Raw genomic sequence first — 21,012 nt, forward strand, 5'->3', positions numbered from 1 at the left:
GTATTTCAGACATCAATCTCAGAGAGGCATTTGCCATGAATCTTATATGGTTTCCTGTAGAAACTAAATTTTTATTTAATCCACCAGCAAAGCTCAGAACATGATTGTTAAATACTGTACATATATCTGATTTATCAGTAACAGAAATATTTTACTATGAACTGACTTTATATCATCGAACTTACACTGTTGACCAGACACTTCCTTCACAACTGACCATGTGGTTTTAATTTTATCCTGTGAATTAGCTGTTCTATTTGCATACCCCATACTCTTTGCCTTCCTAATAACATTTTTAAGCAACTTACAATACTGTTTGTAATGGGCTACTGTAGCTTGATTATGACTACTTCTAACATTTTGATATAATTCCTGCTTTGTTCTACAAGATATCCTTATCCCACTAGTCAGCCACTCAAGCTGCCTATTACTGTTAGTACCCCATTTGGAATGTTCTAACGGAAAGCAACTCTCAAAGAGCATGAGCAATGTGTTAAGGAAAGCATTGTATTTATCATCTATGTTATCGGCACTATAAACATCCTGCCACTCTTGTTCCTTGACAACGTTTTAAAAACTCTCTATTGCTCTTGGATTAACTTTCATACATAGTTTGTAATTAAATATGACATTGGTTTGAGTACAAAAGCCTTTTAGTGTTAAAGTTTGTGCATCATGGTCTGGAACACCATTCACGCTTTTACTAACAGAATGCCCATCTAGTAATTAAGAATGAATAAAAATATTGCCTATGGCTGTGCTACTGTTCCCTTGCACCCTAGATAGAAAAACACAGTCTGCGTCAGATCATATGAATTTAGGAGATCTACCAACATCCTTTTTCCTGCTGCATCATATACCACCATCCACTACACTGTCACCTATAAGCTTTGCCAGCCTCCCCTTCCCATACCTATTGAGGTGCAGGCCATGGGCCATGCCTAGTGAAACCTGGTCTACTGATAGATCCAACTGGTACCACTGAAATGTGGCCCATGCTCTCTGCCATCAGCACCCTCTCCAGCCCCATGTTAATCTGCCTAACAGTCACATTAATATGAGGCCGATCATGACGCTGAAACAGTTGCACAAAATGCACGTTTGTGCCATAAGTTTGAGTAGCTATCTTTACCAGGTCACCACCTACATCATATTCCTCATACTTATCAAGATTATTCCCTGCTCCACCCACTATCACTATCTGATCCTCCTTCGTAAAATTCCTACGTAACTCCCCTATGCTGTAGGTCACCTGAGTCAACCCTGTGCTAGGCTTTACAATGCTGGTGACCTGGTACTCACTCCCCAACACTTCCTGCAACTGCTCACCCACACCCCTACCATGCAAACTACCTAGAAGCAGAACTTCTTCTTTCTGTCAGACATTGAAACTGACCTAGACCTCGTAACTGCTGAGGACTGCTGCATATTCCCTACATCTACAGCTACAAGAGGCTCCTCTCCACTCAACTGTGACAGTTGGTCAAATCTATTGCATATATGCAAAGTTAACTGTCTGAATACCTCCTCCTCCTAGCTGCCTTCTTGCCAACTGTCAGTTCCCATCCCCCACCACCCTTCACCCTCCTCAACCTATCTAGTTCCTTCTTTGCGCATTAAAACTGCACCTGAAGGGCACAGATGTTAGCTCCTGCTGCTCTATCAACTTATTTATACTACAGATTCTGCATTCCCAGGAGAGGATCTCGCTAAAATACCCACTGGCTTCCCCACTGCATTTCCCCTAATGAAAATACTTTGAACAAATCCCTCACCATAACCCACTACTCACAAACCTACGACAGAGCCCACACTTCTTACTCGTGGTAAAATTGTTCAGTTGCTGAAAAAAACTATACGTCTGCGTTACCTAAGTTCAGTTACACCAGTAGAACTATTTATAGAACTAACAATAGTGGTCTGGAAATTCTCTGCCTACTAAGAGAGCAACTACTTGTATTAATACTACTACACCACAGCTAATACCAATACCAAGAAAACTTCACAAAATTATTAGCTAAAACCAAAAATTCAAGTGGCCATTTGGAACACGCAATGAAGTTAATACACTGAATGAAACTTTACTGAAATATTTCACTAGAAACAATAAGAAATGTCAGCTGAAAACTAAAGCACAAAATTTACTAAACGACTTCAACGCGCAGGAAACTCTAAGAGAACACAGCGAGCGAACATTTCCAGAAGTTAAATAAATCATTATTTAGCCATAAAAAGCTCAAATCACCACTGAAACCTGTTTAATTTAATATCTGTATAACAGTGCACAAATAACTTTGTCAGTACTTAGCTTGATTATGCTGTATATCATAACCAAGTGAAAGTATGTTAGCAATCCTGTCTGCAGATCAACACAGTGACACCTTATTAGTATGTTCATCCACATTTGAAACACAATATGGCAGCATTTCTGCATGGCATGGATTTGACAAGTCCTCAGTAAGTTTACAGAGGTATGTGGCACTAGATCTCGACACACAGGTCATGCATTGCCTGTAAATTACTGGTCAGTTGTTAGTGGATGTGGAGCTGGCACCCAATAACATCCCAAATGTTTTCCATCCGGTTCAGAGCTGGTGAGTTTTGTGACCAAGGCATCAATGTGAGTTCTCAATCATGCTTCTCAAATCACTGTAACCTAATTCTGGCCTTATGATTCTGACAGGTGTTCTGTGAGGTGCCATACCACTGGGGAAGACAGTAATACTGTTAGATGTCGAACCAATGGGGAAGATAATAATACTGCGAGATGCCATCACCTCCGGCGAAGACATAAAGTAGAAAAGATGTGGGTGGTTCGCAGTATTTTTCATGTGATCCACAGCTGTCAAGATGCATTTGATCACTACCACAGATCCCATAGGCACCCTTGTGAATGCCTCCCGCTCCCCAAGCTTAATGCAGCCCACGTAGATCCCAGGCTGGTAGAGTGCATGTTTTGAACAGCTGTTCTCATGGATGGTGGCGTATTCAGACACTACCATGTACCTGGTTCTAATGAATGACATTATTCCTCTGATCTGTGGTCCATTCTCAATGACCCCATTCCCATTGCAATCATAATTGATGATGTGGTTGGGTCAACATGGGAACCTGCAGGGGTCATCTGCTGGGAGCCCGTATGTTCAACATTGTGCACTGAATGGTGTGCTCTGGAACACTTGTGCCTACACCAGCACTGTACTCTTTTGTCATAACTGTCACAGATTACCACCTATTCTGCCTCACATGGTGAGCAAGTCTCTGACCCCCACTTTCTGTGAAGAGGCTCAGGCATCCCAACACCTTGTTGCCTGCTCATGGTGTCAGTGTCCAACTATTTTCCATAACTCGTGATATTAGCATGTGAACAGCTGACCAGCTTCACCATTTCTGTGATGCTCATTTGCAAGTGCAGGGCCATAACAATCTGCCTTTGTCAAAGTCCAATATCACTGAATTCCTTGATTTCCAGCCCATATAATTGCTAGAATGATTTTTCATTCATCTCTGGTGCTGTTACATACTTTCCTTACCAGGTCACATGCCCACAACACTACCAGGTGGGCAATGGTTATGAAGTTTAGGCTCATAGGTGCATCTTCAAAGTGACAGTTGGGTATTAATAACCTCCTCCAATTACCTTGGGGTTTGCAGCTCGTGGTGTAGTGGCTAGCATTGATACCTCTTGATCACGGGGTCCCGGGTTCAATTCCCAGCCGAGTCAGGGATTTTATCCTCCCAGGGACTGGGTGTTTATGTTGTCCTCATAATTCCATCATTCACAAAGTGATGAGATTGGAACTGGAAAGAATGGGAACTTGTACAGGCACTGATGACCTTGATGTTGACTGCCCCACAAACCAACATAATCATCTCATCATTACCTTGGGATCATCACCAACTTGTAGGGATAAAAATGAACATAACTACTAAAATGGCCCCAGTAATTCAGTATAATATGAACAGATTCATTTAATTGTGAGGAACTGAATCATCTTTCATAGAGAAAATTGTTCTTGTGTTTGTAATGGACATACTTAAGACCTGAAAATACCTGTGCTAAGAGGCTTTAATCTGAACAGAAACAATGGATTTGATAACTGGGCAGCAGATACCATTCTTCAGAAAGTTTACTTTCTACCAGATTAGAAGAGGTCACTGTTAGAATACGTGTGTGATTGAAAATAATGATGTGCTCTTTGTATCTGCTACAGTGTGATCATCTAGGAAGATTGCACTGCAAGATAACTTTCATTGTTGTACTAATAACTGCATCATTGCTTCTGTATTACAGAATTATCAATTTGTTGGCCTATCACTTAAAATGTTCTGTTTTATTGGAGCAAAATAATAACACACAGATTTTAGGTTATGTTACATTACCTGCATGAGGATCCTGTTTGACTGAGAGGTATAACTTTTCCTGCATTATTAACATATTCAGTTCCTTCAACTCTTGCCTTTTTAATCACATTAAATTTAAACTTCTCAGAGCTTTTTTTTTTTTTTTTTGACATTGCTTCAAGTTGATGTCATATTAGCTAGGTTGGAAACAACTTTTGTTGTTTCACAATCAATAGTTCATGATTCTTCCATTAGGCCAGCACTAATGTTCATTATAGAACAGTACACATGTCCAAGATGACATTGCTAAAATGAATTCAATAAAGGAACACAATTCTCTCACATAAGAAGTAAAGGATTATAGTCATTTCTGTGCTGACAAGATGCAGCTGCTTTATGTTGATATGAACCTGTATCTGACTAATGTTTGTATAAGATGGACATATCACCTTTGTAAAATGGCTGTTTTAAATACTGTAACATCATATTGTGGGTTACAGTAGACAGAGATAAGTATTATATTAATAACAAGAAAAAGATATAGCTGCAATTTCAAGAATTTCCTCTTTAGAAAACATTTCAACATTTAGTGTGTCATTTATAAAAGTAGCTACTCCTCCATGGCTAATTTTATTTCTACAGAAAGAACTTGCTAGCATCCTACAGGAATGTACAAAGCAGATTCAGCTTGTGTGAACCAGTGTTCATCTGTACAGAAGATATGACAGGGGTTTGTGTTTATGTTGTCTATTTCTTATGACTTACCGGTAAGTCTCTTCACATTTCTGACACTTATTGTGGTGATTACTTGCTTTATTTCCTCGTTGATTGTCCTTGGTGTCGACATACTGCACTGGCTGAAAAATGGGGGGTGGAAATTCAACACTGACTACTTTAAATGATGTAGCCGACAGGTGCACATATGCCGTTTACAGTTCATTATTTTTTTATTTTCACTGCTCACAACCCCCCCCCCCCCCCCCCCGTGCACTATTGTTTAACTTCTGATAAGTCTCATTAATAGGCTGCAAGCAAACAACTACAAGCAGTAAAAACCTAACCACACAGTTCTTGCCACATAATATGGTATGTATCGAACAGACACTGTCATCGTTTTAGCATACGGCCTATTACACATATTTCACAATTAAGTGGATGCTTTGTTGCTGTTCTAATCAATACAGGTTCCTTGTCTGAAACTAGGTCATGGACTGACTGTCTTGGGACAAAAATCAGGCCCTTATATATATTATCACAATAATAGGCACTGAAACTACACATTGTTTGATGTTTAATTTACAGAAATTACAATTAAAATGTAACTCAATATATTAACTGAATACATAAAAAAATTGGTTATTTTTAACAGTTTCTTCTACTGCAAGGGTTAGGCTGAATTATTTGTTTAAATGATTAAATTAACATATATAGTTATGCAAACAATACTTTTGACAGAACTGGTGATTACTTTGGAATTAATGAAGGGCTGGCTTTGCTAACATGTTTTTGAATAGAGCCAAATAAATACTTTAAGATTACTAGTACTACTTCTTCCAAATGTTTACAATTAGTATAAGATTTATATTTGTTTGTGGGTCAACAATAGAATTTAAGTTACAAAACAATTACTGGTTTCACCCTATAACAAAAGATACTAACTAGGAATAGTCAAAATAAATTAGAAAATCAATTACATACATGAAACTAAGCACAAAATTAGGTCTGGTGTTATATTCTTTAAGACTCAGGGCTAACCTTTCTCTTTTATGGAAATGCATATTATACTCACATATGTTAACAGTAATTAGTCAGGAATGAAAATATGAATTTTAAGGAGGCAGACGGCAAAACAAGAGGGGAAGTAAACATATCCTAGCATGTTTCATCACACTATGATTACAATGTCATTGTTTTTTTTCCAAATTGTTTGTTTTTGTTGTTAGTTCTTCAACTGCAGCACTTAATATAGTCCCAGGATTACCTTATGTGAATACAGAATATTCTCTGTGTAAAGCATAATGAAGAGGACCAGAAAAGGCTTTGCCTGTGGCCATGTGTGTACAGTAAAAACTTTTTTGTGCTTCCAGCATAAGAAACTTTTTGTTCCCACATTTATCTAAATATTAATTGTGTTTAATTTTGCCTATACTGCTCATTTTTTTGATAATTGAATCAAGTACGGCAATTTTATTCAGCGACACTGGTGCATCATTTCCAGTGTTTTGTTTACCACTTTCTTGGTTTCTTGCTTTGTTTTTGTGTTTTACTGCTGTCCACTTATATTTATTTGTAGGCTCAACATATTTTGAGTTTATTACTACACCTGCTTCATAATCAAAATCAGTTTTTTTTGTTCACAAATCACTTTTAACAATTTCAATTCGACTGCTTTTGTGGCTATTTTCTGTCACTGTTTCACTGTTTTCATACGGCCCTTCTTCAGCTTTTTAATGGAATTTGACTGATAGGAGTATTTCACAACTTGTGGAAAAGTCCCAAGTCCAAAAACACAATTTTTCAAGAGACTGGACTTAGGATAGTTGTCAGAATTTGAACTGAACTGTATCTAACTATGTAACTCACATAGTGAATATATCTGTGGCTTTTCAAACTTCATTCTAAAACATATAATTTATATTATAGTTTCTCCTTTGACTTACCTTATAAACTGTGAGCTTCAAACTGGAAAATTCCCTGATGTCTTGAAATCCACAATTGTTGATCCAGTTTATAAGATGGGAGATAGAAGCAATACTGACAGTTACAGGCCCTATATCCCTCATTCCCATAATATCTAAAGCCATAGAACTCTGCATAAAAGAGCACTTATGCAGATACTTTGAGTATACTAAGCTAATCTTTTCTTTACTTTATGGCTTTAGGGCTGGCCTATCCACCATTGAAGGTGTAAAATCTCTGGTAACAAATGTTCTGTAATTCTTTGAAAACCATTGTTTTTTCTTGATCTGAGCAAAGAATTTGACACTGTATCACATGATGTCCTATTATCTAAATCTGAAAATTAGGGAATCAAGGATAATGAACTACCATTAATCAAATCATACTTCTTAGGCAGGAAACAAGCTATTACTCTAAATGATTGTAGATCAAATGCTCTGCCTGTTACTACAGGAGTACCACAAGGTTCTGTCCTGGGCCATTTTGTTTACTTTTCTTTATATGTATGATCTACCTAGCCTATGGTATATGCCGATGATACAACTCTTGTAGTGACCAGTCCTAATATAGATGAAGAAAAAGGAAAACACTGAAAAAATGAAATAATACTAAATAAAAACAAAACAGGAATGAGATGAAACTTCCTGGCAGATTAAAACTGTGTGCCAGGCTGGGACTCGAGCTCAGGAACTTTGCCTTTTGCTGACAAGTGCTCTACCGACTGAACTACCCAATCACGACTCGCAACCCATCCTCACAGCTTCAATTCTGCCAGTACTTCATCTCCTACCTTCCAAACTTCACAGAAGCTCTTCTGTGAACCCTGCCAAACCAGCACTCCTGGAAGAAATGGTATTTTGGAGACATGGTTTAGTCTTTGGCTGGGGGGCTGTTACCAGAATGACGTTTTCACTCTGTGGTGGAGTGTGTGCTTATATGAAACTTCCTGGCAGATTAAAACTGTATGCCAGACCGAGACTTGAACTCGGGACCTTTGCCTTTCACAGTCAAGTGCTGTACTGACTGAGCTACCCAAACATGACTCATGACCCATCCTCACACCTTCAATTCTGCCAGTACCTCATTCCCTATCTTCCGAACTTCACAGAATCTCTTCTGCAGAGTGAAAATTTCAAACACCCTCCCAGGCAGCGGCTAAGCCATTTCTCCGCAATATCCTTTCTTCCAGAAGTGCTAGTTCTACAAGGTTCACAGAAGAGCTTCTGTGAAGTTTGGAATGTAGGAGACAAGGTACTGGCAGAATTGAAGCTGTGAGGATGGTTCTTGATTTGTACTTGGGTAGCTCAGTTGGTAGAGCACTTGCCTGCAAAATGCAAAGATCCTGAGTTCGAGTGTCAGCTTAGCACACAGTTTTATTCTGCCAGGAAGTTTCATATCAGTGCACACTCCATTGCAGATTGAAAATTTCATTCTGGAATGAGATACTTATGTCTCCACAAACTAGATGAAAAAGTAAATGAGTGTGAATCTGTCAGAGACTAGAAATTCGCCTGGACTCTCAACTGAAATGTGATGCACAAACAGACTAATTGTGCATTAAACTATCACGTGTGATTAATTTACTTTACAAATTAAAACCCTGAGCCAGTAAGGAAGAGCTTCAGTCTTCATATTATACTTTTTTCCACTCTCACTTAACTTACAGAAATATCCTATGGGGCAGCTCTTCCGGTGCAAAAACAACATTGTATGTGGCAAGAAAGAGAAAACATAATTGATAACAGTTACAGGCATTGCAAACAGAGAGTCACGCTAGCCACATTTTAAGGACTAAATACACGGTGAAGGAAAAATGCTGCACTTGGCAGCCGGCACACGATTCCTCATCCCATTTCAAGACAGAAGTGCATCTAGATAATCCTAGTCCCACCAATAGGCTTAATAGAAATGTGATTTAAAAAATGAGAATTTGGCAATGCTGTAACTGCATGCAGCATGGCCAAGAACAGGTAACATGAACTATGCGCTGTGCTGGAGCTGACCCACTAGCTCAGTGAGACGAGGCAGTGCCATGGGGAACAGATACACAGACTCACCAATGTTCGAGTCGCGTTAGTGTGAAACACCTATATTAAAAAATTGAGACATAACATTAACTTCTTACAGATATAAATGACCACTTTGTTTTGTCTGTGACACAAATAAAGCCAATAAAAGATAATAGTGGATACAGTAATATTGTTTGTATCTAGTGGGGTACAAAAAATCCAGTAGGTAGGCTACACTAGATTGCACATTATGCTACACACAAGCTTATCTTCACAGAACTGGTACATACACATACGAGGAATGTTCACTTTGGAAAAGATGTTCAAGGTGACCAGCTTGCATTTGCAAACACTTTGACACTCGCTGGATCATCCTATGCTGGACCCTACGCGACACACTTGCATCCACCATTGCCAAAGCTGCATGCATGTGAGCTATTAGGTCATGTATATTCTACATCTACATCTACATTTATACTTCGCAAGCCACCCAACGGTGTGTGGCAGAGGGCACTTTACGTGCCACTGTCATTACCTCCCTTTCCTGTTTCAGTCGTGTATGGTTCGAAGGGAAGAACTACTGCTGGATAGCCTCCTTGCACGCTCGAATCTCTCTAATTTTACATTCGTGATCTCCTCGGGAGGTATAAGTAGGGGGAAGCAATATATTCGATACCTCATCCAGAAACGCACCCTCTCGAAACCTGGACAGCAAGCTACAACGCGATGCAGAGCGCCTCTCTTGCAGAGTCTGCCACTTGAGTTTGCTAAACATCTCCATAATGCTATCACACTTACCAAATAACACTTCTTTGGAACTTCTCTATCTCCTCCGTCAACCCGACCTGGTATGGATCCCACACTGATGAGCAATACTCAAGTATAGGTCAAACGAGTGTTTTGTAAGCCACCCCCTTTGTTGATGGACTACATTTTCTAAGGACTCTCCCAATGAATCTCAACCTGGTACCCGCCTTACCAACAATTAATTTTATATGATCATTCCACTTCATGGGTGGAGTATTATAAACTTGTTTCTTTGAGTGTCCCTACAAATAAAAATTTACTGTATTAAGGTCCAGAGATTGTGGAGGCCAGAACATTGGACCTCCATGACCAATCCATTTCCCTGGAAATGCTTCATTTAAATAGTTGCTCACATTCATTTCAAAGTGTAGCAATGAACCACCATGCTAAAACCATAGCTGTCCTGAACACTGAGTATGGCAAAGAAACATATGATACAGGGCTGCATTCAACTTGTCTGGCAATAGGTAAAGGCCCAAAAGCACTTCCCCAATGATTCCAGCCGACAGGTCTTGTGCCAAAGCTTTGCAGAAAGCTACAGTTATGGGTGCCTTTCTGGGTTCTGTTCCAACCAATAATGTCTACTGTGGAGATTGAAAACACCTTCACGAGTCACGCTAGATTCATCAGTCTATATCAAGTTGTTTATAAAATGTTTGTTATCTTCTGCTTGGTGCAAAAGCCATTAACAAAACTGTACTTGTCATATGCACTCGTCTGGTCACTGATGTTGAGTTAACAAGTAATGATACGGATGCAGTTCTTTATCGTGCAACACTTTAACTACAAGTCACTGACATATCTGGAACAGCCTCAGAAAATTATAGGAAAAGGAATTTGCTAGAGGAGATGTCATTAATAGGTAATACCAAAGAGAAATTTGTAGCTGACATGAAAATGAAACTTCTCGTTTGCCCCTAAAATGTTGTGTAGAAAGACAATCATCAGGTTTTGTGCAAACTGCACTTTGTCATTTCAAGCGAAAAAAGTCACTTGAGCAGTCAGTGAATGCTATGACACATTCATATACAACAATGTCAGTGACAAGTATCAGTGGATTACTGTTTCCACAACTTTATATTTATCTTCAGGAACATCAAGGCAAATTAGGACAAAAATTTAAGTAAGCGACTGTTTACCTTACTCCATTCCGGATCTGTATAAATAAAACTAGTAATTTTTTTGAATGGTAGATGTTATGTATCCAGTAAAATACTTAATCTGTCCAAAGTTTTTGTAATGTTACATATTCTTTTTATTTTAATGTATTACTCTTGTAATGTTTGGTGCAGTCTATCCAGCCATGACTGGTGAACTATACAGAATTGGTAATAAATAATAAAAAATGTATTAATAACTAGCAAGGCTGGGGTTCTCAACATTCTCTGCCTGATGCTGGAATGATAGAAGTATGAACTTGGAGCCCAAACGACAGGCATTGTTTGTCCCACATGCACCACAGTCAGCAGTTGGTTGCGTCCTGTTCCCTCAGTGGCTGCTGGAACAGCCTCTTCTTCATGTTGGATCAGGCCCTCAGGCATACACAATGAGTGCACATGATGCTCCATCCCATTCCTTGCTGCCATTACTGTAAGAAGTATCAACATTCACTGCACATTTGAACTGTTGATAGTTAATAGATCTCTTCACTTTTGTGCTTGTCTCCCCTTGACACGAGACACAGAATATTTCCCAACTGGGGAAGAAAGTCTCAGTTTCAATGGAGGTAGCACCTCTGACTTGTTAATTAGGGGTATGAGTGCAACATCCTGAGTTCTCCCTGGTCCCTTTCTCCCCTGTATAGGGTCGCTAGACCTAACATTGACATGCCATTCACTGTAAAGTGGACAAGTAGTGATAGATCTTGTATTTCCTGCAGAAGAGATAGTATCCACAGGAGAGAGTAATAATTGAGGTACCTTTGGTATCTCTGTTACATGCCTCTTGGTACCCCTCCCAGCACACCCATTTGCAGAATATTACGGATTTGCTTTCAATTTGTGGTCATGATGTGCTACATGTTTTACTAGTAGCCTTTTAGAACTGAAGCAGTTAACAGCCAAAACCTTTTATGACAAACTTGATATAAAATTTACTGTTTCTCTGTAATGTTTTTGAGATTATGACCACTAATAAATTTGACAGTAATATTATTTTATGATAAATGCAGATAATTCACACTCTTTTTAAAAGAGAAAACTAATGTGATATGATGTGTTGGTTATTTACTGTAAATGTAAATCACAAATACTTATTTACTATGACCGTGCATTCTCAAAAATGAACTTTTTCTCTCATGTCATTATGCAGTGAAATTAGGGAACAATTGTTTTTTTTTTTTTTTTAATGAGGGTACCATTGCCAGAAGTTTGTAAAAAGCACAAATTAATTTTACAGTTACTAGCAATGTTAAAAGTTACACAATATATCTTGTTGTGTATTGGTATTCACAAAGTCAATTATTTTGTAGTATTTATCCAAAAGTAAAAACGCTAGAGATAGTACACTAGGTCAGTTAGGTAAGTGCTGGTTTTGTTAAAGTATCTTTCAAGACATTGAACAAAAATGATTAAGAGTGGTCACAGAATGTCCTCCTTAAATCAAGATAGAGCCGGCCGAAGTGGCCGTGCGGTTAAAGGCGCTGCAGTCTGGAACCGCAAGACCGCTACGGTCGCAGGTTCGAATCCTGCCTCGGGCATGGATGTTTGTGATGTCCTTAGGTTAGTTAGGTTTAACTAGTTCTAAGTTCTAGGGGACTAATGACCTCAGCAGTTGAGTCCCATAGTGCTCAGAGCCATTAAATCAAGATAAACAGACTAGGGCATGAGTATGGCTATTCTCAAACATGAAAATGGCATTGCTCCTCTTTACTTCACAGCTTGAATGTGATTGCGGAATCATAAATGATGGTGAAACTGGGAGGCCTGTAAGCATTTAAATATCAGAGCATATGACTAAGATTCCATACGAGTTGTGGGCAGCCCATAAAGTTTTAAGTGGGCTGCATGCTTGCCAGGTCACTAGAGATGCAGCAGGGGTAAATTATGGATGCTAATGAGGTTATGAATAGCCAATATAATATGAACAGGGAGGAAGGTAACAAGAAAACATTTTGATGGTCACTTTGCCTGCTTCAATGACTGCCTACAGGAAAATACTGCTACTGTACTTCCAGTTGACTGTTGAGTGCCAATCATTGGTATTTGTGTAATAGAATTCATAGGCATCCAGATAACCAATCTCTCAGTTCTCAATGAAATCATGGAACATTTCCAGTCATTACAAATGCCAACTAAATTGTGCACAATAATTATAGAAACTAGGGAACCAGCAGTCTAGACTCTGAGAAAAATATCACTTTGAAATAATCAAAGCACAATTTATTTCATCTTATCTTAATACAAAGCATTGCACCAAAAAGGAGATTATTCAGATCATTTCATTACTCACTACGGTGATCACACTGCAACTGATTATGCTGGAAAAATGACGTGATTCTCTTTTGGAATTTAATTGTTGTTTCATAATATTATGTACTTCCACAAATGGCATGTCACTATTTTTTTTTCTTTCCTTTTAGGGTAGGTGCAGCTGATAGTACATTCTGCAACCTTAGCCAACAGTTGGTGTCTACTTACAAAAATGTGTATGCAAAGAAAATGGATTGGTTAGAGGAGGAGGAAAGTCTACTTCAAACAGTCAACAAACTGTATTCAATAAGCCAGAGTGAAGCAGTTGAAAAAGCAGAGAACACAAAGCTCAAGAATTCACAAAGAGACCAAGAGCAAAATACAAAGGTAACAGAGCATCAAAACGTAGTGTAACCAGCATGTAAAGCACTGCAAGCAGTTTCCATTTTTTTCTGCTAACAGAAACCACTTCAGCCTATCATACGAGGTGTGGCTAGAAAAAAACCGGACTAGTACTGGTGAAACAATAAAACGAATGCAATAAGGCTGAAAGTCGCGTGGCCTGTTATGTGACTCTCGCTCCGCCTACTGCTCGAGTTTCATCTGCCTCCTGCACTCAGTCTGCCCGTGGCGTCTGTTTTAAGTAGTTGACGTTTTGTCTGTGTGTCGGAAAATGTTGAGTGTACAGAAAGAACAGCGTGTTAACATCAAATTTTGTTTCAAATTAGGAAAATCTGCAAGTGAAACGTTTGTAATGTTACAACGAGTGTACGGCGATGATTGTTTATTGCGAACACAAGTGTTTGAGTTGTTTAAACGATTTAAAGATGGCCGCGAAGACACCAGTGATGACACTCGCACTGGCAGACCATTGTCAGCAAAAACTGATGCAAACATTGAAAAAATCGGTAAACTTGTTCGACACTTTCCTTGTCAACTCCTGTTAACTCAGACACTGCTCTGATTGTTAAACGGCGATCTTGTCGAACAAGTTTACCGATTTTTTCAATGTTTGCATCAGTTTTTGCTGACAATGGTCTGCCAGTGCGAGTGTCATCACTGGTGTCTTCGCGGCCATCTTTAAATGGTTTAAACCACTCAAACACTTGTGTTCGCGATAAACAATCATCGCTGTACACTTGTTGTAACATTACAAACGTTTCACTTGCAGATTTTCCTAGTTTGAAACAAAATTTGATGTTAACACACTGTTCTTTCTGTACACTCAACATTTTCCGACACACAGACAAAACGTCAACTACTTAAAACAGACGCCACGGGCAGACTGAGTGCATGAGGCAGATGAAACTTGAGCAGTAGGCGGAGCGAGAGTCACGTGACAGGCCACGCGACTTTCAGCCTTATTGCATTCGTTTTATTGTTTCACCAGTACTAGTCCGGTTTTTTTTCTAGCCACACCTCGTAGTTTATGCAGTAGGAAATGTGTCTTAATTTGTGCACCAGTATGAAATCTGTTTTTTGATAATACACAACTAATGCAGCCCAAAGTAACATCCTGTTGCTGCTAAATGGTGTGTTGGAAACTTTAGATAACTATTTACAATGGATTTTAATTTTCTGAAATTTATTCAGAAGTCTGAAAAAGTGGAGTTTAAAGTGGTACTTGTCTATGAGGAAGTGTAAACATTATTGAACTAGTCTAATTGGAAGCACTGCTTCATAGCCTACAAAATCATGAGATGAATGCTTGACATGCTTGTTGTTTACTTATGTGGTGATGCTTGGGTTTTGGGTCACAGGCTGTGGTCTGAGGCATGATTTCCTCCTAAAAATATCAACTCTTACAATATTAGACAAAACACTAGACAGAAATTTATGTATAAGACGATTGTCTAAGACCCTTTAAACTATAAGCCACCAAGGAAATAATGATAATAATAATAATAATAATAATAATAAACCCTGTGGAGGCCCGTGAAAAGAATAGGCCTCCTGTATGTTTTGCCAGTCATAAAAGGCGACAAAAAGAGCAAACCACTAATGGGGCTAACCCCCCTTTTAGTGTGATTAGTTGGTTCAGGACAGAACTAATGAAGCCTCGGACAAGCGCTGTCATAGTCGGGGATGACGCTTGAACCCTATGCCCGTCCACAATGGTAACAACACTGCTAGCCACACGGAAAATGATTTAAATCCAAGTAGAGGTGTTTTGCAGGATATGCTTCCTGCAACCACTCTAGAAGGAAAACAAAGACAAAGGATGAGATGCTCAGATGAAGTTAACCGACACTTCATGTTCTGTTATTACCAAGCAACAAACTTAGGAACCAACACAACTGGATACAGATCACAAGTATACACAACATTTATTGCCAGATACCCAGAACTAAAATTTTTAACAGAACAACGACTAGCTGATCAGATCTGTGTAATAATAAAAAATAACAGGATACCCCAGTCAGAATTAGAAAACATCAAACAACAAGTACAACAAATACTGGAACAAAATAATGTACAATCAGAAGAAGAAGAAGAAAATACAGTAATGGACTCAAACATCCCAGAGCAAACAAACAAAGAACAACATGCATCAATTAAACAATCAGAGGAAAACGAAATCTTAAGACAGCCACCAGAACAAGCACAAATAGAACACGAAGTGACACACATGTTAGATATAGAAGAAAAATTTCAGCTTACATATATAAAATACAAAGACACAAATACAGACATTAGACCATTCTTGCATAGACCACCAAATAACCCACAAGCCAAAACAACAATAACAACTATCAACACAATCACACACAACAAAATAAATGAAAATACAACTATGGAAGAGTTACAACTACTGGTTTATATAGGAGCACTCACTACACTAAATATACACACTAGGCAGAGATCAGAACCAACCAAGACACAGAAGAAACCCATAAAACCAGCATGGCAACACAGGCTACAGATCAGAATAGAAAAACTGAGGAAAGACATCGGACAGCTAACACAATTTATAAGAACTGAAATATCAGACAAAAAACAAAAAAGGTTAGGTAAAATCTCACAACAAGAAGCAATAGAGCAATTAGATGAAAAGAAGCAGAAATTACAAGCATTGGCCAAATGACTTAGAAGATACAGGAAAAGTGAAAATAGAAGGAAACAAAACCAAACATTCAACACAAACCAAAAGAAATTTTACAAGACAATAGATAACCCATACATTAAAATAGACAATCCACCAAACGTAACAGACATGGAACACTTTTGGAGCAACATATGGTCAAATCCGGTACAACATAACAGCAAAAACAGACACATACAAGATGATACCACAAATGCCTGAAGTGATAATTTTGCAACATGAAGTCACACGAACAATTAATTCTACGCACAGTTGGAAAGCCCCTGGAAAAGATAAAATAGCAAATTTCTGGCTAAAGAAGATCACCTCAACTCATTCACATCTAACTAAATTATTTAACAGTTACATTTCAGACCCATACACAGTCCCTGATACACTTACACAAGGAATAACTTATCTGAAACCTAAAGATCAAGCAGACACAGCAAAATATCGCCCCATAACATTCCTACCAACAATATACAAAATATTAACTTCAGTCATTACACAGGAATTAATGACACATACAACACAGAACAAAATTATAAATGAAGAACAAAAAGGCTGCTGCAAAGGAGCACGAGGATGTAAAGAGCAACTGATAATAGATGCAGAGGTGACATATCAAGCTAAAACTAAACAAAGGTCGCTACACTATGCATACATTGATTACCAAAAAGCTTTTGATAGTGTACCCCACTCATGGTTACTAAAAATATTGGAAATATACAAAGTAGATCCTAAATTGATACAGTTCCTAAGCATAGTAATGAAAAATTGGAAAACCACACTTAATATCCAAACAAATTCAAATAATATCACATCACAGCCAATACAGATTAAGCGTGGAATATACCAAGGAGACTCATTAAATCCTTTCTGGTTCTGCCTTGCTCTGAACCCACTGTCCAACATGCTAAATAATACAAATTATGGATATAATATTACTGGAACATACCAACACAAAATCACACATTTGCTATACATGAATGATCTAAAACTACTGGCAGCAACAAATCAACAACTCAACCAATTACTAAAGATAACAGAAGTATTCAGCAATGTTATAAATATGGCTTTTGGAACAGACAAATGTAAGAAAAATAGCATAGTCAAGGGAAAACACACTAAACAAGAAGATTACATATTGGATAACCACAGCGACTGCATAGAAGCGATGGAAAAAACGGATGCCTATAAATATCTAGGATACAGACAAACGATAGGAATAGATAATACAAATATTAAAGAAGAGCTAAAAGAAAAATATAGACAAAGACTAAAAAAAATACTGAAAACAGAATTGACAGCAAGAAACAAGACAAAAGCTATAAATACTTATGCTATACCAATATTGACCTACTCATTTGGATTAGTGAAATGGAGTAACACAGACTTAGAGGCACTCAATACACTTACACGATCACAATGCCACAAATATAGAATACATCACATACATTCAGCAACAGAAAGATTCACATTAAGCAGAAAGGAAGGAGGAAGGGGATTTATCGACATAAAAAACCTACATTATGGACAGGTAGACACACATACGTTCAGCAACAGAAAGATTCACATTAAGCAGAAAGGAAGGAGGAAGGGGATTTATCGACATAAAAAACCTACATTATGGACAGGTAGACAATTTAAGAAAATTCTTTATAGAACAAGCAGAAACTAGCAAAATACACAAAGCAATCTCTCATATAAATACATCGGCTACACCATTGCAATTTCATAACCACTTCTACAACCCTTTAGATTACATAACATCAACAGATACGAAGAAAGTAAATTGGAAAAAGAAAACACTACATGGCAAGCACCCGTATCATCAAACACAGCCACCAGTATCATCTAACACAGCCACACATCGATCAAGACGAATCCAACACATGGCTAAGAAAAGGCAATATATACAGTGAGACGGAAGGATTCATGATTGAAATACAGGATCAAACAAGAAACACCAGATATTACAGCAAGCATATTATTAAAGACCCCAATACCACAACAGATAAATGCAGACTTTGCAAACAACAAACAGAAACAGTAGATCACATCACAAGTGGATGTACAATACTAGCAAATACAGAATAAACCAGAAGGCATGACAATGTAGCAAAAATAATACATCAACAACTTGCCATACAACATAAACTAATAAAACAACACATTCCCACATACAAGTATGCACCACAAAATGTACTGGAGAATGATGAATACAAATTATACTGGAACAGAACCATTATAGCAGATAAAACAACACCACATAACAAATCTGACATCATACTCACCAATAAAAAAAAAAATTAACACAACTAATCGAAATATCCATACCCAATACAACAAATACACAGAAGAAAACAGGAGAAAAAATTGAAAAATACATCCAACTGGCTGAGGAACTCAAGGACATGTGGCATCAGGATAAAGTTGACATTATACCAATTATACTATCAACTACAGGAGTCATGCCACACAATATCCACCAGTACATCAACGCAATACAGCTACATCCAAATGTATATATACAACTACAGAAATCTGTAATTATTGATACATGTTCAATTACCCAAAGGTTCCTAAATGCAATGTAACGTGCACCTTACAGTTAAAAGAAAGTAATGCTTGATCAATGTCCACGTCACTTTCCATTTTTAACCAGACGTAACGTCCGAGAAAGGAAAGAAAATAATAATAATAATAATAATAATAATAATAATAATAATAATAATAATGGTGGTGGTGGTTGTGGTGAATATGACAGAGTGCAGTTTCATAACATTTAAACAAAGGTTTAAGATTGGTCTTAATTTTGCACCTTGTTTGCCCCAGAATGGTTTATATTATTTGCATTTGATTTTCTTGGTAGGACTTCACCTGGTCATGAATGAACACCCCGATACCTTTATATTCCAATTTAGAAAGCAATAGACTGTGAGCTATAAAAGTAAGAGCATTTTTCAGATTATGAAGAAATAGTGTGTGATGTGTTCCAGAAACAATGGAACTATTAACTAAATTACTCTGTTTCTATGCTTTTAAAGAATCTGATATAAATGATTTTTGTTTGTTTGTTTTTGAGAGCTGACACTGCAGAGATATTGGTCTCTTATATTTTATGCGAGTCTTGGCACCTTTCTTAGAGACTTTATGTTTGCCTTTTAAAATTTCTCTGAAAATATGACCTTTAATCATTGGTGAATTTCAAAGTTCAGTAAGGAGCATGATCAATTCTGTTGCAAATTTTTAATATCTAATCAGGAACATTGTCCTCAACAGCAAGATGCACAGTGACACACTTTTAGTCACCAAGTAACTAAGATCTGATATCCGAAAATGTACGAGTAGTACACTTTAATATCTGATTCATGTACTGCATTGAACAACAGCAAAGTAACGGTCACATGCCAAGTTATGATACATCTCAATACCAAATACCTGGAAAAGCGATAGGAATTAGGTAGTGACAGCAGAATTAAAAATATTAAGTAGCAGGCTGGAGAAAAATACTGGCTTTATATTCACATTCAATATCTTAAAGTTAACAGAGTACACAGTGGTCAGATTTATTTACCTAAAAGTCAAGCCATATGTACTGAGTATAATACACTGTCTTAGACACCAGCAGTTTGGATAAACCACCACATATTGTACGTTTCAACCTATTTGGGGGAGAGAGGGTTCAGCAATACACACTATATTCTGTACCATCTCTGATAAGCCTGTCACTCGGAGCGAAGAGTGTTCAGTCTTTATTGAGCAAAAGAAGATTCAAGAGATAAAAGTTACCCAGTGCATACCAATCATTGACAACAGTCATTTGGCAACCAACTCCAAACAATGACAAACATAAATATGCACTTGCAAATGCAGCTGCAGAACTGGATCCTTTAATAAAGAAACAAGTAAGCCTACGTCAGAAAAAGCCATAGGTAACATGATTTAGATTCCAGAAAGAGATTTTCACTCTGCAGCGGAGTGTGCGCTGATATGAAACTTCCTGGCAGATTAAAACTGTGTGCCCGACCGAGACTCGAACTCAGGACCTTTGCCTTTCAGAAGTACTGGCAGAAGCAAAGCTGTGAGTACCAGGCGTGAGTCGTGCTTCGGTAGCTCAGATGGTAGAGCACTTGCCCGCGAAAGACTAAGGTCCCGAGTTCGAGTCTCGGTCGAGCACACAGTTTTAATCTGCCAGGAAGTTTCATGATTTAGATTGCTACACTATCTCGGGAAACATAAACATGGGGAAATACAAAATCTCTAAAAATACATTTGTACCATAACCCCCAAAAGGAAAACACTTAGATAGAGCACTGAGCAAAACTGCACAGATACCATGTTCAAAGTTATCATTGGTCATAACTGAATCAGAAGAAGACTAATTAATGGAGGACATTGTGTTTGAAGTATGCTCAAGGGATTCAACAAGGACCTCTACCAACCCTCTGACTAATACAATGTCCATATTTCCACAAAAAGATTATAAGGGAGGAGGGGGTACAGAGAATAATTCAAACTGTTATTAGTAAAGTGGCTCCCACCCTATGGTAATGGATCATAAACAGTTTCAAGATACAATTGGAGGAGTTAAAACTATTAATACAGAGTACATATCTGTCTTTGTGTCTACAAGAGATACGTTTTAAGGAGTTTGACTCCCCTGTGCTATGTGGTA

The 21,012-nt window shown here is 37.9% G+C and overlaps 1 protein-coding gene across 2 annotated transcripts in view; it reads left to right on the forward strand.

Annotated features, from left to right (window-relative positions):
• Positions 1-21,012, forward strand: part of LOC126248876 (uncharacterized) — a 133,062-nt gene that overhangs the window by 100,103 nt on the left and 11,947 nt on the right. For both annotated transcript variants that reach the window (XM_049950323.1, XM_049950324.1), the window contains exon 6: positions 13,420-13,636. In XM_049950323.1, the coding sequence (XP_049806280.1) occupies positions 13,420-13,636 (217 nt within the window). The remainder of the gene's footprint in view (positions 1-13,419; positions 13,637-21,012) is intronic.

This window comes from Schistocerca nitens, chromosome 3 (assembly GCF_023898315.1).
Source record: "Schistocerca nitens isolate TAMUIC-IGC-003100 chromosome 3, iqSchNite1.1, whole genome shotgun sequence".
Classification (NCBI taxonomy): Eukaryota; Metazoa; Arthropoda; class Insecta; order Orthoptera; family Acrididae; genus Schistocerca; species Schistocerca nitens.